This window comes from Aquarana catesbeiana, linkage group LG08 (genome assembly GCF_042186555.1).
Source record: "Aquarana catesbeiana isolate 2022-GZ linkage group LG08, ASM4218655v1, whole genome shotgun sequence".
NCBI lineage: Eukaryota > Metazoa > Chordata > Amphibia > Anura > Ranidae > Aquarana > Aquarana catesbeiana.
The window spans coordinates 286,872,247-286,895,781 of record NC_133331.1 but is presented as its reverse complement, the minus strand read 5'-3'; the positions used below and the strand labels follow the sequence as shown (position 1 = coordinate 286,895,781).

The following is a 23,535-nucleotide window of genomic DNA, read 5'->3' as shown; positions in this document are numbered from 1 at the left end:
GTAAGGGGGTTCGAGTTCAATTTAGGTTAGGGTTAGGATTAGGAGTCGGGGCAAGAGTTATTTATTATTATTTATTTATTTTATTTAATATTATCATACAAATAATAATAAATGAATAAATAAATGTAAAATAAATACACAAATAAAAAAGAATCATAAAAAAAAAATTCAATAAAGTAAAACTAAGTAACAATAAATAAATAATTAACCCTTAACTTTAACCCTTACCCCTTAAAAAATAAAATAATAATAAATAACTAAACATCCTAACCCGAACACAAAAAAAATATTATTATTATTATTAACAATGTATTTTTTTGTTCGAGTTAGGGTGTTGTTATTTTATTATTATTATTATTATTATTAATAATAATAATAATAATAATAATAATAATAATAATAATAATAATGTATTTAATATTTTTTAAGGTTAGAGGTTAATTATTATTTATTAACCACTTGCCTACAGGGCACTTACACCTCCTTCCTGCCCAGGCCATTTTTCAGCTTTCAGCGCTGTCGCGCTTTGAATGACAATTGAGTGGTCATGCTACACTGTACCCAGATGAAATTTTTATCATTTTCTTCACACAAATAGAGTTTTCTTTTGTTGGTATTTAATCACTGCTGGGTTTTTTATTTTTTACTAAAAAAAAACAAAAAAAGACCAAAAATGTTGAAATTTTTTTTTTTTAACTTAGCTTCTGTCTGTAAATTTTGTAACAAAGTCATTTTTCTTGTTCACTGATATGCGCTAATGAGGCGGCACTGATGGGCACTGATAGGCTGAATTGGTGGGCATTGATGATTTGGCACTACTGGGCACTGATAGGTGGCACGTATAGGCGGTACTGATGGGCGACACTGATAACCATCGATGGACAGCAGTGATAGGCATTGATGGGCAGCACTGATAGCTAGCACTGACTGGAATCGCTAATGGGCACTGATTGGTGGCACTGGTGGGCACTAATTGCTGGCACTGGTGGGCACTGATTGCTGGCAATGGTGGGCACTGATTGGTGACACTGTTGGAGCTATATTGTAATCAGGGTATTGATTACATGCCTAGATGTCTCCCTGCGTGGAGATGCCGCTGATCGGCTCTCCTCGCCACACACTGTCAGTGTGAGGCGAGGAGCGCCAATTACCGGCATCTCCGTGTTTACATGTGACTGGCTGTGATTGGACACAGCCGGTCACATGGTTAAAGAGCCGCGAACAGAGATCGGGGTTGCACCGTGTCCTAGCAACACGGCGCGGCCGCGATTGCCGTGCTGCTTGCCCCCGCGGGCGTGGCCGTTCATATGACAGTGTCCCAGAACGAGAGCCGCACCGCCCCGCCGTCATTTGACTGGTTAATGTATTATTACATATTATTCATTTATTTTACTTATTTATGATGATTTTTAGTTATTTGTGTATTTTACATTTATTTATTCATATATTATTACTTTTTTAATTTAAGCAGAAAATCGAGCAAAAAGGCCCGCAGAAACGCTCAAAAATGCACGAATGGCGCGTTTCCAATGAATTTCTATGGGAATACAAGCGCGCCAAAAACGCCCAAATCTGCCCGATTCGAGTGACAAACAAAGCTCCAGAACTTGCTTGAGCTTCAGACGTTTGGCTTCAGTCGACTTGGAGTGGAGATGTAAACCATCTCCATAGAGAATCATTTTTTCTTCTCCAGCGTTTTTGAGCTTCAAGCCTTATAAGTTACCACCTGTCCAAGATTCATCCAGATACTCCGGGTTTTGAATACTGTGTCCAGTTTTCAGTCCGTCTGAAACCTGGACACGTTATTCAGACCGGACTGTGGCTACCTAAGATAGCTGGAAAGAGGATTTGTCTTTCTCCTCCCTCCATCCTGCAGGGTTTGATAGAGAGAGCCGGCACTGAGACTGAGAACTTACCTCAGTCTCAGCGCGGCACTGCTGAGCAATGAAGACAGACTGTCCTTCTTCCTCTCTCCCCTGGTCATGTGACTTATCAGCCAATTTGTTTTGTATATTACAAAAATAAATTGCCGTCGCTGCTAATGTGTCTGGGTTGGGTTTGAAGAAAAGGTGGCAGCCCTAGGGGACATGCCAAACCATACCATACCATACCAATGCATAAAATTTTTTTTTTTTTTTCAATACCACTGAGCAGGGAGCAGCGCTTTCCTAAAGGAGAAGTATAGTCAAAGCTTTTTTGGCCATACTTATCCTGTGGATCACATGCAGCCATCTGAAGCAACAACCCTAGTGCTGCCAGGTGGAAGTGCTAACCACTTATCCACTGTGCTATCTACTACGCTCTCTGACTCCTCCAAGCATCACTTAATGGACAATGGTGCTCCTGGATTTCTCTTTGGTGACATGGCAGATCCTAGTGACTTGTTTCTCAACTGCAGTTTTGATACTGGTGGTTCCTTTCTGCTAGGTTTCTGCTAGGTTCTGATCCATCAGTCAACTTGTGCTTGGAGTATCCAGAGGCCATTCCTCAGGTGAGGGGTAATGTGAAGATGTTCCCAGTGGTCTGCTTGATGCATTAGCTAGTGACATTTTCTGTAGTACCTTCTATGTTCCCTAAGTTTCACTCTGATCTTCATAACCCTCAGTCAGAAGGACAGTTCCCCAAGGGGTCAGGGTTTCCTCCTCCATAGAGAGGCCCTAAGGAAGGGGGCATATTTTTACAGATCAGCTGCAGCCTGCAAAGCTGATCTGTTACTTGTAGTTCTACAAACATGTTCCTACACTGGTGTACCCTGTGTACGCTTAAGTAAGCTTCTAGTATTCCTACACCCATGCACCCTGTGTACTCCCAGCACCCCAGTGCTCCCACAGACTCTTGCACTTTTGGCTTCCTGTGATCCCAGAGACTCTTGCACCCCTACCTTCCTGTTATCCCAGCGACCCACTGATCCCAGAGACTTTAGCACTCCTACCTTCTTGTGATCCCAGCATCCCACTGCTCCCAGAGATTATTGCACTTTTACTTCTCTGTGATCCCAGCATTCCAGAGACTCTTGTTACTGTGCACTTTTGTGTGTCCAGCACCCAAGTGCTTCCAGAGCTCCCCTGTGAATTTCTTCATTACTGGCACCCCAATGTTTCCAGAGCTTCTGGCATCCTCTGTAACCTCAGTACACTCCTTGTGCATCCATTGTCATCTAGTGACCCAGGCATATTTTGGTCTGCTGCCGTTTGCATGGGTGTGCCTGAGAGCCGCAACCTTGGAGTCTCAACCTTGGAGTCATTTGTCGTTTGCATGGGTGTGTAAGAGCCACAACCTTGGAGTCTCAACCTTGAGAGTAATTTGTCGTTTGCATGAGTGTGCCTGAGAGCCAAAAACTTGGAGTCATTTGTCTCATTGGTGTGTCTTAGAGCCGCAAACCTTGGAGTCATTTGTCATTTGCATGGGTGTGTCTGAGAGCCGCAAACCTTGAAATCATTAGCATGGGTGTATATGAGAGCCGCAACCTTGGAGTCTCAGCCTTGGAGTCATTTGCATCGGTGTATCTGAGAGCAGCAACTTTGGAGTCGCAACCCTGGAGTCATTTGGAGATCCCACTTGTCAAGGCCTGACTGAGTGGAGACGTCGCCAGAGAAGTTCCCATTTCTCAAACTAGAAAATTCTCAGTTTCTAATTTCAGAAGTAGACTTCAGAAAAGAACATATTGGTTTTGATAATAAAAGAGCTACATATTTATGTCATCTCGATCATCATATCTTGCAACATACTCTCTTTAAAATTTAGGGGCCGTATCTTCACGTGGCAGGGTAGTACTGATTTTCATGGTGGCACATTGTCATCCCTGGAACATCAGCTTGGAGCAAGAAGGTGCATCAAGCTTTCACTGTGTTATTATGATTTCTGGTTACACCCCCTCCATATCGGCACTGAGTAGCCCAGTAATACCTCTGCATTAACTCAAGTGTTCCATACCCATCTTCCCTCAGTACAGACTCCAGTAGGGCCTTAAAGTGGAGTTCCACCCAAAAATGGAACTTCCACTTTTTGGCTTCCTTCCCCCCTCCGGTGTCACATTTGGCACCTTTCAGGGGGGGGGAGGAGGGAGCAGATACCTGTCTAATACAGGTATTTGCTCCCAATTCCTGGCATAGATCACTGCGGCGCTTGCGATGACCTACGCCACTTCCGGCGCCTACACTCTCCTCCACCGCTGTATTCTGTGAGACACAGAACACAGCAGGAACCAGAGAGGACACGCAGCATGACTCGCGCATGCGCAGTAGGGAGCCAGGAAGTGAAGCCACACGGCTTCACTTTCTTATTCCCTTACCGAGGATGGCGGCGGCAGCAGCTGAGAGCCGAAGGACGGATCGGCTTCGGCTGCCGACATCGCGGGCTCCCTGGACAGGTAAGTGTCCATATATTAAAAGTCAGCAGCTGCAGTATTTGTAGCTGCTGGCTTTTAATATTTTTTTTTTCAGCAGACCTCCGCTTTAAGTTGAGGTATAACTAAAGGCAAAACTTTTTCTTTTAGTTTTGGATAGAATGGAGAGGGATTAGAACAACTCATACCTCCCAACCGTCCCAGATTCGCCGGGACCATCCCGGGATTTGATGTACAGTAAGTCCAAGTGTCCCGGTGAATCAAAGCTAAGTTCCGGAGTGGAGCCCAGTTGACGTTACTGGCAGGGGCGCACTTCCATGGACACAAGTGGGGCTTTTTTCAGCCGGCGCTGCTCATTTCTTCATTCTGTCACTTGTAAATTTACAAGTGACAGCGCTACTCTCCTATCGGCTGCACAGACCCGCCCTCCTATCTAGGGTAATCTACCCGGCCATTCTTCCCATCAGAGCAGAGGAGGGAGGTGGGTATCTACCCAGCTGCTCGTCCCATCAGAGCAGAGGAGGGAGGGGCGGGGATTCTACATGACCCCACGGCGGAAGCTCCTACAGATACCTGTGTCGGCAGCCTGCAGACAGAAGCACTATTTGTAGAGCTCTGTACTTGAATGGGGGGAGGATAACCCCTCAACCCTGCATGCAGTACACAGAGCACCCCTCAACCTTGCATGAAGTACACAGCGCACTCCTCAACCCTGCACACAGTATACAGCACACCCCTCAACCCTGCACACAGTACACAGTGCACCCCTCAACCCTACACACAGTACACCTTTCAACCCTGCACGCAGTACACAGCGCACCCATCAACCCTGCACGAAGTACACAGTGCACCCCTCAACCCTGCATGCAGTACATAGCGCACCCCTCAACCCTGCACGCAGTACACAGCACACCCCTTAACCCTGCACACAGTACACAGCACACCTTTCAACCCTGCACGCAGTACACAGTACACCTTTCAACCCTGCACGCAGTACACAGCGCACCCATCAACCCTGCACGCAGTACACAGTGCACCCCTCAATCCTGCACGCAGTACATAGCGCACCCCTCAACCCTGCACGCAGTACACAGCGCACCCCTCAACACTGCACGCACTACACAGCACACCTTTCAACCCTGCACGCAGTACACAGTGCATCCCTCAACCCTGCATGCAGTACACAGTGCACCCCTCAATCCTGCACGCAGTACATAGCGCACCCCTCAACCCTGCACGCAGTACACAGCGCACCCCTCAACACTGCACGCACTACACAGCACACCTTTCAACCCTGCACGCAGTACACAGCCCACCCCTCAAACCTACGTGCAGTACACAGCACACCCCTCAACCCTGCATGCAGTACACAGCGCACCCCTCAACCCTGCGCGCAGTACATAGCACACTCCTTAACCCTGCACTCTTTATGTAGCGTACTCTTCAACCCTGCACTCTGCATGTAGTGCACTCCTGAACTCTACGCTCTGTATGTAGCACACCTCTCAACTCTGTACTCTGTATGTAGTGTACTAGTGAACCATACACGCTGTACATAGCACACTCCTGAACTCCTGCTATGTAGAATTGGCCCACTTCTGCTGCTGTGTGATTCATATGCAATCCAGGTACAGTGTGATTTCAGAACATTTTTTTTTATACCTGTATTATACAGGTATCTGCTCCCTCCTCCCCCCTGAAAGGTGCCAAATGTGACACCGGAGGGGGGGAAGAAATCCAAAAAGCAGAAATTCAATTTTTGGGTGTAACTCCGCTTTAAGGTAGGCTTAGACAAAGCAATCAAAGCATATTTTATACAAGAAAGCCTGGGTTTTGTTTAACCATACCCCTAAGCCCCTCCCACTGGTAAGAGTTTGGCAACACCCACATTTTTCCACGGCGCCGTGCGTGCGCTGCAGGTCCCCCTTTCCTCAAGTGTCCCTCATTCTGAAGTTCAAAAATTGTGAGTTATGACAACTGTCATTTTTTGTTGCTGTGTCCACGTTATGGAGATTCACCCTCTCTATGTGTCCTGTTTACCATTATCATTGAAAGTGAAAGTAAAAGAAAATTGCAGATTTTAGGTTGTCCCAGAAAAGTAATAGAGGCAAATCTTCCAATGGTGGGACTAGTTCTGGTGACCTAGGGGGGGGCCCAAAGAATTCCCTTAATTTGCAGGGATTTCCTCTCACTTCCTGTTTGGCTATGAGACAGGAAGTGAAGGTAAATCTTGGTAATCGAACACAGATGGCGAAAATAAATCTGACAAGGGTTATAACCCTCTCTTGCTCTATCCAAAATGAAAAAAAAAAAAGGTTTGCCCATAGTTCTACTTTAGTACCTGGATAAACTGAAGGGCCTAGAGCAGGGATCTCCAAACTACGGCCCTCCAGCTTTTGCGGAAGTACACATCCCATGCGGCATTGTAAAACTCTGACATTCACAGACATGATGGGAATTGTAGTTCCTGAATCCTGAACAACTGGAGGGCCATAGTTTGGAGACCCTCTGGCCAAGACCACTGTACGATTGTCTCTCTGTCATGGCCCCCTTTCCTCATCAGTTGCTATTTCCCCCATGGTCAGTACCTGCACCCTCTGGCAACCAAAAGACCAAATAGATAGTTGGGTTCTCATGTCCCTCTTTAGCTCTGCCAGCAGATAATCTATTTGCTGTCTCTTCACTTAGAAAACAAAAAAAACCCCCCAAAAAAACGGAGCGATTTTCTTCCCAGCAACAGTGTCGACAGTGAAATCCCTACCACTGGGCTATTGTGTTTTTTTTGGTGGGGCTGGGGTGGGCAGGTAAACTGTCCCCATTAGGAGATTACAGCTATAACAGCTGCTAGCGATAACCACATGTAGAATCCAGCAGCCTGGTTTGTACCATCGATCGATCAACTTGGGCACATACAGCCTGCCTATACATGGTTTGAATCTTGTCCGGTTCCTGCTGAACCCGGCCGAGATTTGACCAATCTATGGCCGGCTTAAGTCACCCTCTTATCATTGCTGGTGAAGAACAAGTAATTGTGATCAGTGGTAACAACAAGAGTCCACACTATGGTTTTACCAATGAGAACTTTATTGTGTTGCAGTCACGAGATGCCTATCCCAATGTAACATACGAAAAAAAAAACAACGTGAGACCCAGCCATTGTTCCCAGAGAACTTCAGTATTTAAAGTTGAAATTCAGCCAATTTGACAGAATGGGGTAAAGGAGAACCCTTATATCGTTATCTGTATCGCTGTTCTGGAAATTTTCCTGATCTCATGACCCAGTGACAGGTAGGGATGAACTCGCTCATGCACAGGTTTATGTATTTGTCCGAATGCCAGACTTTCCGTCCCTTCGGCAAAAGCCTAACATCATATATAGTAGCAGGTTTTTTTTTCTCCTGCTACTATATATTATTGCTTACTTCTGCTGTTAAAGTAGTTAAAGTGGAACTAAACCCCCCCTATCCTTTTCAGCCAAGGAAGCTGCCATCTTGGCCTCTGTTTGATCTGCAACTGCCAAAGTGCTGCATGTGATCAGTTATGACCCCAGCCATCTGGTGGTATGACAGTTTGGTTAAAAGCACAGAAAATGTGACAGTTACATTCCTGGCATGCCAAGAATTCAACTCTTTTTTTAAACTCTTGAATTTATAGCTTTAGTTCCACTTTAAGGAATCGGTGCCTCCTTAGCAACCAGTGACATCACCTGACTCCATTCATTACTCCTGGGGGAACCCCGGCCATATAAGCTATTTAGCTGGGGATAGTTGAAAAAAAAAAAAAAAAAACAGAGTGGGCTCCTTCTTCAATTCATACTAGGCCCTTCAGGTCTGGTATAATGTTTAAGGCAAACCACATGCAAAAAAAAAAAAAACATGGGTTCCCCTTAAACGTTATACCAGATCCTTCAGGGTTTCTCCAAAATTCTAACAACAAGCATATGCAAAAACGTAAAAGCAGACCCTTATCCAGGCATTTGGACTGCTAGGCCAGGAAGGGGGGGGGGGGGTAGCATCTGTCCCCCACTTAACTATACCAGACCATATTCCTTTGCTTTGCCAGGGGGAGCCTGGTATTAATGAGGACAAGGGCCTCTTCCCCCAACTCTGGCCTGGTGGCTGTGGGGGTCTGCCGGCAGGGGGCTTAGCTGAATCGTCTGGTGATGCAGATCCATGTCTATCATGATGAACAACGCCTGCCAACCACCTAAAAAATCTGATCCTGATGGCTCCACTGGATGGCAGCTGATATAAACAAAGTGGTGGGGTCTTCTGAGCGATGTCATTAACCAAATATGGACATGGCCATATATGGTCAATGACGTCACACAAGAGACCACATTCCTTTGTTTATACTTCACTGTCATGCACTGGAGGCCCCACCTCTTTGTTTATACTTAGCTGTCATACACTGGAGACCCCCCTTTGTATATACTTAGCTGTCATACACTGGAGACCCCACCCCTTTGTTTATACTTAGCTGTCATAAGCTGGAGACCCAGTCTCTTTTTGTATATTTAGCTCTCTTACAATGTATACCCACCCCCTTTGTTTATACTTAGCTGTCATACACTGGAGACCCCACCCCTTTGTTTATACTTAGCTGTCATAAGCTGGAAACCCCTGCCCCTTTGTTTATACTTAGCTGTCATATGCTGGAGACCCCGCCCCTTTGTTTATACTTAGCTGTCATAAGCTGGAGACCCCACCCCTTTGTTTATACTTACCTGTCATAAGCTGGAGACCCTGCCCCTTTGTTTATACTTAGCTGTCATACGCTGGAGACCTCGCCCCTTTGTTTATACTTAGCTGTCATGCACTTGAGACCCTGCCCTTTTGTTCATATTTAGCTGTCATCTGCCAGAGCTGTGATTCGCGGGTGAGCAGTCATCAACATGAGATCAAGTCAGCAGGTTTTTTTTAATGGATGTGCAAGCAACGTTCCTTGTGACTGACGTGAATCTGCATTGCTCTATGGCATGATTGATAGTAGATGTACATCATAGGACTTTTTTAAGGCTGTGTGTTTTTAATCACTGTTTCCCTATTTTTGTGAATAAGTAGGGGTACTATGTACTCCATACTCATTCACATGGGATAGGTGTCTGGGTGCCCCCTTAAATCAGGCTTCCAGATTCCAATAAACCCCTTGTCTGCAGACCACCAGAACCACTGGGCCAGGGTTGTGGGGAATAGGCCCTTGTCTTAATCAACAAAAGGTGCTTTGCCAGGATGTCCACGTTTTGAGGGCATGTGACCTGGTATGGTTTAGGAGGGGAACCACATGCTCGTTTCCCCTTTCCTGGCCTATCAGGCAGCATGATTGGATAAGGGTCTGGTTTAGATTTTTGGGGGGACCCTATGCTTTTTTTTTTCTTAATTTACGTGTATGGTTCCCTCTCAAAATCCATACCAGACCTCAAGAGTCTGGTATGGGATTTGGGGGGGCGCCACACATTTTTTTTGTCTGGTGTCCCCAATTAACATCTATACCAGACCCCTACCTAGGATCTAGTATAGATGAAGGGAATCCCTGGCTATTTGTTTACAAAGAGAAAAAAAGCGTCTAATGCGTTTTTTGTTTTTTTTTCCTCCCACGTTATTTAACCCCTTCTCTCCGCCACCTCCTAGCCCTTTAAGAGGTTCTAAATGCCGGGAGTCAGAGACTGGCATTCCGACCACGTGGCCACTGTAATTGGTTGTCACATGATCGGAAAGCTCCCGATCGCAAGTATGCATTGGGTACTCACCGGTAACTGTGCTGGAAAGATGTTTGCACAGGGCCAGATATATGGGGCCTCAGGGGGTTAAAGTCCACTCGCCGAGATGCCTCATATATGCATAGAAGAGGTTAAAGGAATTTTGCACTTTTAAGTAGTGAAATAGAAAACAAAAGATCAAACTACAACGATAAAACTAAAATATTCCATTCTGGGTGGATGATCCTTTTGGACGGCCTCACCTTTATGGTCTTATTGTTGCCTGGATAGAAGAATTCAGTCTATGAAATGCCACCATACCTTGTTCAATGGTCTCGGGTGGTGTGTATTCTACGGCTGAGAACTAGCGTCTTATGTGAATGTTTTTGGGTAGATCATTCGTCTGGTATGAACTCTTTGATGGTTGATTAGTGTTATTTTCTGTGTAAAGCGTTTGCCGCATTCCGAACAGGAAAATGGCTTCTCACCAGTGTGAATCTTCATGTGTTTATCACGGTTTCCTTTACTGGAGTAGCCTTTTCCACACTCGGAACAGGTAAAGGGCTTCTCGCCAGTATGGACTACTTGGTGTACTTTTAGTTGCGATCTCTCTGAAAAAGTCTTTGCACACTCAGAACACGAGAAGGGCTTTTCCCCGTTGTGAGTTCTCTTGTGTCGAACAATTTTCCAACTGTTTTTATGCTGCAAGAACTTCTTGCAACATGAAAAAGGTGGCTCTCTGGTGTGAGTTCTTTGGTGTTCAGCCGGATTACATTTTCTTTTGACGAATTTTTCGCAGCCGGGGCAATAGTATATCTCCTTACTGGTGTGACCCCTCCGATGAACGTGGAATTCAGATCTCTTTTCAAATGACTTGCCGCACTCGGAACATGGCTGTGAAGCCTTAATTTCATGAAGATCCACATGCTGATCGAGACAGTGGTTGACTAGAGTCACTTTCTGTGCAAAACATTTGCCGCATTCTGAGCAGCAAAACGGCTTCTCGCCGGTGTGAGTCCTTATGTGGCCATCACGGATCTCTTTTCTGGAGAAGCCCTTTCCGCACTCAGGACAAGAATATGGCTTCTCGCCGGTGTGGACTCTCTGGTGTTTAACAAGATCTGATTTCTTTTTGAAGGACTTTTCACACTCGGAACAAGAAAACCATTTTTTACTGGCGTGAGTTTTCTGATTTACAACCAGGTCATGATTTTTTAAGCTTGATTTTTCACAATCCTTTAAAGAATGTAAATTACTGGGAGATGATTCCTTGGGATTAGAAGGATGTGTTGTTTGCTCTGCAATGTGAAAGCTTGGTTGGACATCAGGGATAACAGTATGTGGTTTATCTTTGGACTCCTCAGAAGGTTCCTTATGATTAGAAGGATCGGTAGGCTGCCTGTGAAAGCTTGGTTGGACAGTTGGGATAACAGTACATGGTTTATCTTTGGACACCTCGGAAGACTCCTTAAGATTAGAGGGATCTGTTGGTTGCCCTAAAATGTGATGGCTTGGATGGACAGTAGGGATAACAGTACGTGGTTTATCATTGGACACCTCAGAAGATTCCTTACGAATAGAAGGATCTGTTGGTTGCCCTAAAATGTGAAAGCTTGGTTGAACAGTAGGGATAACAGTACGTGGTTTATCTTTGGACACCTCAGAAGATTCCTTACAATTAGAAGGATCTGTCGGTTGCCCTAAAACGTGAAAGCTTGGTTGGACAGTAGGGATAAAGGTACGTGGTTTATCTTTGGACTCTTCCGAAGATTCCTTATGATTGGAAAGATCTGGAAGTTGCTCTGCACTGTGAAAGATTGGTTGGCCCTTTGGGAGAATAGTACGCAATTTATAATGGGGCGGTTTACAAATAAACCGATCTTTTGTTTTTTTTATAGGCTTAGGTTTGTGATATATATTTGAAGTAAAAATGATTAATCCTGGAGGATATTGCGCCATTCCATTATTCTCTTTCTTACAATCTGCAGATAAAGTGGGATGTTCCTTTGGGGTCTTCCGGACATTGGCTCCTCCTGTTGAAATTGTATTAATTAATAGCAGCATTGTTCATGTTTTGCATTCAGTAATCATGTATGTTGGTCTATTAATCAACTGTTCCCTGGCTAGATCTCTGGCACAGTATTAGGTACCGTGATAAAAACAACAGAAACAATACAAGGACAGACATCAGATAAGGTGCACAATGCAACTAAAGCAACTATACATACATTAAAGACTATAGTATAGCCAGGAACACAAATGGACCTTCCTCCACCTCAATTTTTGGGAACACGTTAAATTAAAGTACAACTAAAGGCAAAACTTTTTCTTAGTTTTGGATAGCGTGGAGAGGGATTAGAACACCTGTCAGTTATTATTGCTGCCTGTGTCCACCTTGGGCAGATTCACCCTCTCTATCCATCCTGTTTACTATTATCATGTAAAGTGAAAGTAAAAGGAAATCCTAAATTTTTGGTTGTCCCCAGAAAAGTAATAGAGGGGAAATCTTCCAATAGGGATACTAGTTCTGGTGACCTGGGGGTTCCCCAAGGGATTCCCAGCATTTGCAGGGATTTCATCTTACGTCCTGTTTTGGGTATGAGATAGGAAGTGAAGGGAAATCTCCAAATGGGACACAGTTGGCAAAAAATCTGACAAGGTTTATAACCTTTCCATGAATAAAAAAAAAAAGTGGTTCTTTGGTGTTCAACCGGATCACATTTTATTTTGACTGATTTTTCACAGCCGGGGCAAGAGCAGATCTCCTTGCTGGTGTGACCCTCCGACGTACGTGGAATTCAGATCTCTCTTCAAATGCTTTATGGCACTCGGAACATGACTGTAAAGCCATGAAGTTCCACATACTGATCAAGACAGTGGTTGACTAGAGTCACTTTCTGTGCAAAACATTTGCCGCCGTCTGATCACTTTTTTTGGAGAAGTCCTTTCCGCACTCAGGACAGGAATAGGGCTTCTCGCCGGTGTGAACTCTTTGGTGTTGAACGAGATCCAATTTCTCTTTGAAGGACTTCTCACACTTGGAACACGAAAAGCAATTTTTTTACCGGCGTGAATTTTTTGATTCACAACTGGGTCATGAATTAAAATTTCTAATTTCAAAGACAACCATTATTGTTCTATTTCATTGTGTTCTAATTTATTCTATTCTTTTCATTTCTATTCTGTTTTTCTGTAGTCTATCCTATTCTATCCTTTTATGTTCTATTCTCTTGTAGTCTATTCTATTCTATAATTTTCTATTCTATTCTTTTTTAATTCAGTTTTGATCAATCTGCAAATGTGAACTTGATGAAAATAAACTGAAATGTGAAAGAATAAAATGTAAAAAAAAAAAAAAAGTGAAGTTGTATCTAATACGTACCTGAACTGACATCTAGTGAAGATTCCTCTTTGGTAATTGTGACCATCACTTGTTCTTCTATTGGCAACTGTTCACAGATCACATCCATCTCTTCTACCTCTTCGACCTCAAGTTTTATACCCAACACTTCTTCCCCCTTAAAAAAAAAAAAAATCACAAAATGATGGTGAGCACTATTATTCTGAGACTACAGAGAAGAATATCATCTAATACAGTTTATGGACAAGTTTGAGTTCACCATTCTCAGCCCCATGTACCTGATGATGGTGAGGGATGGTGTGATCTTCCTGTTTGGAATCTGGTGGGTTTCTGTTACTGGTACCATCTGTAGGAAACACACACACACTGACTGAATACAAAGCACTGCGTATAGACCTCTTAATAAACAAGGGTCAATAAATGCTTGATTGGACGTAACACGTAAGGGCAGGACGTAACGCGCAAGGGCAGTGACATCATCACACTTGCTTTTTCGTTATCTGGGCTTCACAGTGATATTATACAATCTTGCGAGTGTTTTGAGTATAAGTTTATATTCAATAAATTATAGAAGTGAACACTATGTGTTTATCAGATGATGGGGGATCGTATGTATGTATAATGTATGCATTGTAATAATGTAAATACATACGATATACTCCTAAAAGTGAAATTAAAATGTGAACCGTTTCTGCATTTAGCACTTCTTACTTACTTGTGTCCATATGTAAAGAAGATTCCTCCTGTTTAATTTCCATCATCTTCTCCCCCTCCTCCATAGACGGCTGATCTCCACTCACCAACGTCTCTTCTTCTTCCTCTTTAATCTCAGCTTTGATGTCTTTCAGTTCTTCACCCTAAACCCCAAAGATGATAGATTAAAAAAAAAAATAGGAGAATGTCCTCTTATAGTTTAGAAAAGGGGTCTCCAAATACTTTAAACAAAGGGCCAGTTTACTGTCCTTTAGACTTTAGGGGGGCTGGACTGTGGCCATTGGAAATAGAAATTGTCCTGGCATTAGTGGAAGTAAACAATTCCCCCCCTGACTACATGTAAACATGTCGGGGGTGGAATAGTGCTCCATCATTGGTGTTAGTGGAAGGGATAGTGCCCTATCATTGATGTCAGTAGCAGGAATTAGGCCCCATTGTTGATGTCAGTGGGAGGAATATTGTCTTGTATCAGTGACAGGAAAAGTACCCCAGGGGCTGGAAAAGGAAAGCAAAGGGCCACATCTGCCCCCCAGGCCGCAGTTTGGTGTCAGTGGGAGAAATAGTGCCCCATCATTGGTGTCAGTAGGAGGAACAGTGCCCCATCATTGGTGTCAGTGGGAGGAATAGTGCCCCATCATTGATATCCATTGGAAGAATAGTGCCCCATCGTTGGTGTCAGTGGGAGGAATAGTACCCCATCACCGGTGTCGGTGGGAGGAATAGTGCCCCGTTGTTGGTGTCAGTGGAAGGAACAATGCTCTATAATTGGTGTCAGTGGACTAGTGCCCCATGGATGGTGTCAGTGGGAGGACTAGTGCCCCATCATTGATATCAGTCAGAAGAATAGTGCCCCATCGTTGGTGTCATTGGAAGGAATAGTGTAGTTCCTGCTACTGACATCAAACAATGGGGCACTTTTCCTCCCACTGACCCAACCATGGGACACTATTCCTCCCACTGACACCAACAATGGGCATAATTCCTGCTACTGACATCAGTGGGAGGAAAAGTGTCTTGTATCAGTGGCAGGAAAAGTACCCCAAGGGCCAGATAAAGGCAAGCAAAGGGCCACATCTGACCCCCCCCCAGGCCACAGTTTGGAGACAACTGGCTTAAAACCATTATCGAGTTCCTGAATACTTAGCCCTATTTACCTGATCAGGTTGTGCATAGTTGTGATCTTCCTGTATTGAATCCCAGGAATACTGAGGATGGGGGCCACTAAATTGCTCCACCATGACCTCCTTAAAGGGGTCTTTGTGTCCTTCTGGAAACACCTTCGTCACATCAACCTCATCCTCCTCCTCTTTTATCTCTTCTTTAACCTCATTTGCGATGGTGTGATCTTCCTGTGTGGAATCCCCGGAATACAGAGAATGCGGACATCTCTCTGGTGGGTTTGTGTCATTAAATGGTTCCACCATGACCTTCTTAAGGGGGTCTGTGGGTCCTTCTGAAAACTCCTCTATCGCATCAACCTCTTCCTCCTCTTTTATCTCTTCTCTAATCGTATATGAGATGGTGTGATCTTCCTGTGTGGAATCCCGGGAATACAGAGGACGGGGACATCTCTCTGGTGGGTTCCCATTATTGGATCCATCTGTAGGAAACACAGACACTGACTGAATACATTGTTTCTATGTGTTTATCAGATGATGGGGGATCTAGGTGGACCCTCCGTACTGCTCTCTCCTTTACAATAAAGTCTCCTTTTACCCAGTAATGTGAGGGGTGGCCGATTCTCCATCATGATGTCCATGTAGAGATTATCTTACCTGATGATGGGAAAGTCTACAAATCCTCAATCATCAATCTATACAAATTAACTGTTTCTGCATTTAGTATTACTTACTTGTATCCACATGTAGAGAAGATTCCTCCACTTTTCTTTTCATAATCATCTCCCCCTCCTCCATAGACTGCTGATCTCCACTCACCAACGTCTCTTCTTCTTCCTCTTTAACCTCAACTTTGATGTCTTTCCGTTCTTCATCCTAAACCCCAAAGATGATAGAACACATTGGTGAAAAGGGAACAAGAGATTACATAGAAGAATGTCCTCTCATACCTTAGAATTGTTTTTGAGTTCATGTTGTTCATCCCCATCTTCCCGATGATGTGGAGGGATGGTGTGATCTTCCTGTGTACTACCCTCTGGAATATGTTCCGCGCTGACTATCTCTACCTCTGGACACCCCCCCCCCCCCCCCATCGCCTAGTTTACGACACCAGCTCTTCAGCCACTTGTTTACTTCCCTAATCTCCCTCTGCCTTTCTGGTGTGGCTCAATGTACCGGTAGTATTCCTGAGAATACTACCTTGGAGGTCCTTTTCCTCAATTTAGCTCCTAAGTCCCTAAAATCGTTCTTTAGGACACTCCATCTGCCTCTGACTTTGTCATTGGTGCCAATGTGCACCATGACAGCCGGGTCTTCCCCAGCCCCTCCCAGTAATTTGTCCACCAGATCCGTGATGTGCCGAACCCGAGCGCCCGGTAGACAACATACTGTTCGGCGCTTCAGGTCTTTGTTACAGATTGCCCTCTCTGTCCTTCTAAGAATTGAGTCCCCTACCACCATAATCTGTCTTTCCTTTCCCTTCGCTTCCCCCTCCCCATCTCACTGGAGGAGTTCTTTCCCCAGCAGCTAGGAGAGTCCCTCAGCTCTAGCAGTGCTGGTCCCTGACTGGTTTAACCAATGTCACTCAATGGAGCGTACTTATTGGGATGCTCCAGCCCTGGATCGGCCTCCCTGGCACTTCCCCCTCTACCCTTCCTGACTGTCACCCATCTACTTTTTGCTAGTGCCTGCACCTCTTGGTCTCCACCCGCCTCTGTGCTGGCCCCAGCCGCCACCTGCCATGTACGTTCCTGGCTCTCCTTTAGTATGGAGGGACTTCTCAGTGCTGACAGTTGCTTCCCCATATTCAGAACCTGAGCTTCCCGGGAAACAATGCTCTTACATTTTGCACAGCAGTATTCACCCTCGATCGGATGATCAAGGAACGCATAGATGCGGCAAGATGTACAACGAGTCGCCTCTCCACACCCGCTGGGCATAGTACCTATTAAATTTAATGAGGATTGGGGATTATACCCTGTCCAAATTACCTAACAACTAGCTTCCTGACACTAATACTCAACAAGACAATACACAGGTACTCAACAAGACAATACACAGGTACTTGCAGACCCATGTGCATTCGCAGACCACTCGCAGACCTACGTGCACTCGTCCTTAAGTAGTTGTAGGTTCAATTGGCAGACTCCGATACTTCAATAAGAGGACAGCCATGCAGGGAAAGGCTCCAGCAAAGTGCCACGTCTGCACATGCAGGAATGCTGTCTCTGATGGCAACAGTCTTTAACAGTTCCTAACTCGAACGTAACAGTTCCTTCAGCTTCACTACAACTGTCTCTTGTAATTCCTCAACACTGAGCTCCTGGTCTCTCATTAGACCCTCTGATTTACTGACTCTGAATCCCTTGAGCTCCTCCAATCTTTACAGTGGTATCTCCCTCAAGCATCACCCATGCTTCCCTGCTGGGTCCCTAGCTTGGAACTCCGCATACTTCTCAAGCTTCACCCTCGCTGACCGGTTCGATCCCTAGCTTGACACACAAGGCTGCTCTGCAAGCGTCACCTTAGCTGGTTGGGTCCCTGACTTGATCACCACCTGAAGTTTCCCAATTCTCCACCATGCCCGCTGGGTGAGAATTCCGCTCCGGTACTTTCTTCACTCCTGGTTGACTGTAAGCCGAAATCCAAACCCTATGCTGCTCTCTTACTTCTGGATAGGCCCTCAGACAGCCTAGCAGCCAGATGCCCCGGGATAGGCCCAAACTCTGGCCTATCAGCCCGGGGCACATGACAGCCGTCCAGGTGGCACAGAACATAGATCACCTGACTCCACCCGAAGAAATAGGCTCTCCCAGTAGGCCAAGGGATTAAAGAAAACCCCTGCCCATTGGCTGAGATACCTGAATACCCATAACCTGACCCTGGGTTGCCCTTCTCATATCTAGTACCAACAAGTACCCGACCACCTAGTGGTAGAAGAGAAAAGTGCAACAAAGCCAAACTTGGGGAGGAATCAATAGATCTCTGTCAATCAACCAGGATAACCACTCCTGGCAAGTAAATTTGCCAGGAGCTCCTTGACTAAACTATAGGGTGCTACGTTTGTTACTATTGCGATTCTGAATTCGGAAACATCAGAATTTCCGAACAACGAAAAATTTGTCTGAATTTCAAATCGGAACAAAACGAATTGCACATGTCAATAGGACATGTTTCCTGGCCACGGGCCCACACATGACATCCCCAGCCTTAATATTGAGAATAAAGGGATGTGGACGCATAGATGCATTTCAGCACTTTACAACAACTTTACATCTTCACCTAACTTCCCGTGACGTACAGTATCACAGTTGACATACCTGCAGAATCTTAAGCACGGAATGCCATGTGCAAGGTTAAACATTCCGTAGGAGTCATTTCAGTATGGATCACAAAGTGCACATCTTTTAGCTAAACCATCTTCCTTATCCTTCATTCCTCTTCTTGAGAAAACCACAGAGTTGGGACCATTTCCCTACTTATACTAAGTCCACAGCCCTAGGCTTCCATCACTGGATCACAGGACCCGCAGCTGAGGGTCAGGTGCTTCTTTAGTATATCAGTCTCTTCCCCAATGTCCCTTCTACAGCTTTGCCCAGCTGGGCACCCTCAGAGATGACTCATTCCAGGCCTCCAAGTCCTTGCACATCCTGTTACAGGACCTACAAAAGAAAGTCAGGGGAGCCAGGGCAAATACAGCTTTTCCTCACACAATCTGTACCACCTTGCCTGGGAATTCAGCCCTGCAAAGAGTCCTTTGGATCAGCTGGTATAGGACTACATTTTAGCATTTCTGTGGTGTCCTGTTCCCATACCCTGGACTACACTTGGCTCCACCCACAGCTGGTAGTTAAATCAGTACTTATTCTACCCATTACATTACTAGAAGAGTGATTTCTCTAAAAGGGGAACTAACACTTGCTTATAACTTTCCCTTTTCCAGACCAGACCATAAGGGCAACAGAGTCATCTAGTGGCAGGAAAACTAACTGCACCTGCCAACAACCCATTCAGCAAAAGCTGTCCTGTAGTAATACAAGCCCAAGCCTGGTGACACTACACAAACTGGCACAAACTGGTACTTGATACTCGTGTACAGCCTATGGATATACTCCTCGAATACAAAAAAAATCTGCATTCAGGGATTCCCTCCTTTATACAGGGATCTGCAACTAATACAGTTTAGAACTTGAGTTTGACATCCTCAGTCCCACCTACCTGATGATGGTGAGGGATGGTGTGATCTTCCTGTGTGGAATCCTGGAAACACAGGGGACGGGGACATCTCTCTGGTGGGTTTGTGTCACTAAATGTCTCCACCATGACCTCCTTGAAAAGGTCTTTGTGTCCTTCTAAAAACTCCTCCATCACAGCAACCTCATAATCCTCCTCCTTTACCTCTTCTACAACCATAGGTGAGATGGTGTGACCTTCCTGTGTGGAATCCCGGGAATACAGAGGACGGGGTCCTCTCTCTGGTGGGTTCCCATTACTGGATCCATCTGTAGGAAACACACACACTGACTGAATGCATTGTTTCTATGTGTTTATCAGATGATGGGGGATCTAGGTGGACCCTCCGTACTGCTCTCTCCTTTACAATAAAGTCTCCTCTTACCCGGTGATGTGAGGAGCGGCTGATCCTCCATCATCACGTCCTTGTAGAGATCCTTGTGTCCTTCTAAATATGCCCACTTCATCATCACACTTTCCTCCTCTTCTTTTTCATTAGTAATATTAAAACGACTCCAGTTTTCTTTCTGAATGCAAAAAATACATAGTAAGATGCAACTAATATACAGATCATAGTGTAGCCATCAATGATTAATGATCTTGTACCTGATGATGGTGAGGGACGATGTGATCTTCCTGTGTGGAATCCCAGGAATACAGAGGACAGGGACATCTCTCTGGTGGGTTTGTGTCACTAAATGTCTCCACCATGACCTCCTTGAAGGGGTCTTTGTGTCCTTCTGAAAACTCCTCCATCACACCAACCTCCTCCTCTTTTATGTCTTCTCTAACTGTAGGTGAGAGGGTGTGATCTTCCTGTGTGGAATCCCGGGAATACAGAGGACGGGGTCCTCTCTCTGGTGGGTTCCCATTACTGGATCCATCTGTAGGAAACACACACACTGACTGAATACATTGTTTCTATGTGTTTATCAGATGATGGGGGATCTAGGTGGACCCTCCATGCTGCTCTCTCCTTTACAATAAAGTCTCCTCTTACCCGGTGATGTGAGGGGCGGCTGATCCTCCATCGTGACGTCCTTGTAGAGATCCTTGTGTCCTTCTAAATACTCCCACTCCTCCATGGAGAAATAGACAGTGACATCCTGACACCTTATAGGAACCTGACACACACAATGATACAGTCACCATCCAGACACATCCCTTGTCTGTTACTGGATAATGTCCCAGAATTCCCAGCACTACTCACCTCTCCTGTCAGCAACTCCAAGATCTTCTGGGTGACTTTGAGAATCTTCTGCTCATTGTTTCTTTCTGGAACCAGTAAAGAATGTAGAGGGACCATAATGGAGTTCTGTCCATCTCCCGATGTCTTCTCCACAATTATATTATCCTGTGGAGAGACATTAGCAATCACTATATTATCAAAAGTATTGGGACGCCTGCCTTTACACACACATGAACTTTAATGAGATCCTAGTCTAATGCTGGCCATACACTATACAGAAAATCGTCCGAACCCATTTTCGAAAAACGAACGTTCGACCGTGACCGCAAACGATCGTGCCATCATATAATGACCGATAAATTGTTCAGTGGACATGAATAAATAATTTTTTGTTTGTTTTTTTACATATACCTAGTGCAGACAGTTCGGACGGGAAACACATTAACCTTGCAATTTATCGTACGTTCGGCAGAAATTTTCCAAACTTCCCGTTCGTTTTTTTCCCACAAAAACGTCACAAACGATTATCGATTTGTGCCCATTAACTTGCTGAAAAACGAACGAAGTGTCTATACGAACGATTTTTCGGCCGATTTTTCGTATAGTGTATGGCCAGCATTAGTCCGTAGGGTTCAATATTGAGTTGGCCCACCCTTTGCAGCTATAACAGCTTCAACTCTTCTGGGAAGGCTGTCCACAAGGTTTAGGAGTGTGTCTATGGGAATGTTTGACCATTCTTCCAGAAGCGTATTTGTGAGGTCAGGCACTGATGCTGGATGAGAAGGCCTGGCTCGTAGTCTCCACTCTAATTCATCCCAAAGGTGTTCTGTCGGGTTGAGGTCAGGACTCTGTGCAGGCCAGTCAAGTTCCTCCACCCCAAATTTTCTCATCCATGTCTTTATGGACCTTGCTTTGTGCACTGGTGCGCAGCCATGTTGGAACAGGAAGGGGTCATCCCCAAACTGTTCCCACAAAGTTGGGAGCATGAAATTGTCCAAAATGTCTTGGTATTCTGCCGCCTTAAGAATTCCCTTCACTGGAACTAGGGGGCCAAGCCCAACCCCTGAAAAACAACCCCACACCATAATCCCCCCTCCACCAAATGATTCAGACCAGTGCACAAAGCAAGGTTGACTTGTGTAGGTTAAAAAATTAAATTTCATCCAGTTTTCAGTACAAAAAAAAGTTGTATACCCACTTGACCTCCGGAAGATTTACCCCCTTTATGACCAGGCCATTTTTTGCGATACGACATTGCGTTACTTTAAATGACAAGTGCGCTATCGTGCGCCGCTGTCACCAAATAACATTCATGTCCTTTTTTCCCCATAAATTGAGCTTTCTTTTGATGGTATTTGATCACGTCTGCGTTTATTTTTTGCACTATAAATAAAAAAAAGACCGAACATTTTGAAAAAAAAAAAAAACATAATTTTTTACTTTCTGCTATAAAATATATCCAATAAAAAAAAATGAGAAAATATCACATTTCTTCATAAATTTAGGCCAATATGTATTCTGCTACATGTTTTTGGTAAAAATAAGCGTATATTGATTGGTTTGCTGTTTACAAGTTAAAACAGGGTTTTTTTTGCTAGAAAATTACTTAGAACCCCCAAACATTATAATTTTTTTTTGTTCTAACACCCTAGAGAATAAAATGGCGGTCGTTGCAATACTTTCTGTCACACCATATTTGCGCAGCGTTCTTACAAGCGCCTTTAAAAATCTCCATAGGCAATGTTTAAAAAATTCTACAGGTTGCATGTTTTGAGTTACAGAGGAGGTCTAGAGCTAGAATTATTGCTCTCGCTCTACCGATCGCGGCGATACCTCACAGGTGTGGTTTGAACACTGTTTACATATGTGGGCGCTACTCACGTATGAGTTTGCTTCTGGACGCGAGCTCTGCGGGACTGTGCGCGTTTAAATTTTTTTTCTTTAACTTATTTATTTTACCCTTTATTTTTTTATTTTTACACTGTTCTTTAAAAAAAAATGTGTCACTTTTATTCCTATTACAAGGAATGTAAACATCCCTTGTAATAGAAAAAAATCATGACAGGACCTCTTAAATATGAGATCTGGGGTCAAAAAGACCTCAGATCTCATATTTACACTAAAATGCAATAAAAAAAAATGTTGTCATTTAAAAAAAATAAAAAAGAACCTTTAAGAGCTGTGGGTGGAAGTGACGTTTTGATGTCGATTCCGCCCTGCAATGGTATGGAGACGGGTGGGGGCCATCTTCCCCTCACTCATCTCCATACCTAACACCAAGAAGGATCCGATCGCCTCTGCCACTACCGACGGCTCTGGTAAGCGGCGAAGGGCACCGGAGTGCGGTGGGAGGGGGGCCCTCTCCGCCCCCGATAAAAGTGATCCTGTGGCGAATCCGCCGCAGGGACCACTATTATCAGAAACCGGACCGCCGGCCGAAGAAGAAGATACCAGGGTTATGGCAGCTAACTGCTGCCATAACAACAATATTCCTCTTCAAATTTAGGACGTATACCGGCGTGCGGCGGTCTAAAAGTGGTTATAGCGTCTACAAACTATGGGATATATTTATTTTTTACTAGTAATGTCAGCTATCAGCGCCTTATAGCGGGACCGCAATATTGCAGCGGACATTCTGACACTAACTGATACTTTGTGGGGACCAGTGACACCAATACAGTGATCAGTGCTAAAAATATGCACTGTCACTGTATTAATGACACTGGCACGGAAGGGATTAAACATCTAGGGCGATCAAAGGGTTAACCGTGTGCCTAGCCAGTGTTTATGTGTACACAGGGTGCTGCTTTTACTAGGGGAAGTAACAGATTTTATTCTCCGCTTTGCAGGGAAATTAAAATCCATTACTTCCCCGCT

At 44.7% G+C, this 23,535-nt stretch overlaps 1 protein-coding gene across 1 annotated transcript in view; it reads right to left on the bottom strand.

Moving 5' to 3' along the window:
- The window catches only part of LOC141106770 (uncharacterized), a 177,774-nt gene that overhangs the window by 153,370 nt on the left and 869 nt on the right, over window positions 1-23,535 (bottom strand). The window contains 11 exon segments of the mRNA XM_073597697.1: window positions 10,419-12,076; window positions 13,426-13,561; window positions 13,683-13,750; window positions 14,120-14,261; window positions 15,273-15,718; window positions 15,971-16,112; window positions 19,455-19,738; window positions 19,855-19,996; window positions 20,076-20,353; window positions 20,470-20,593; window positions 20,680-20,823. Of these exon segments, the coding sequence (XP_073453798.1) occupies window positions 10,419-12,076; window positions 13,426-13,561; window positions 13,683-13,750; window positions 14,120-14,261; window positions 15,273-15,718; window positions 15,971-16,112; window positions 19,455-19,738; window positions 19,855-19,996; window positions 20,076-20,353; window positions 20,470-20,593; window positions 20,680-20,823 (3,564 nt within the window).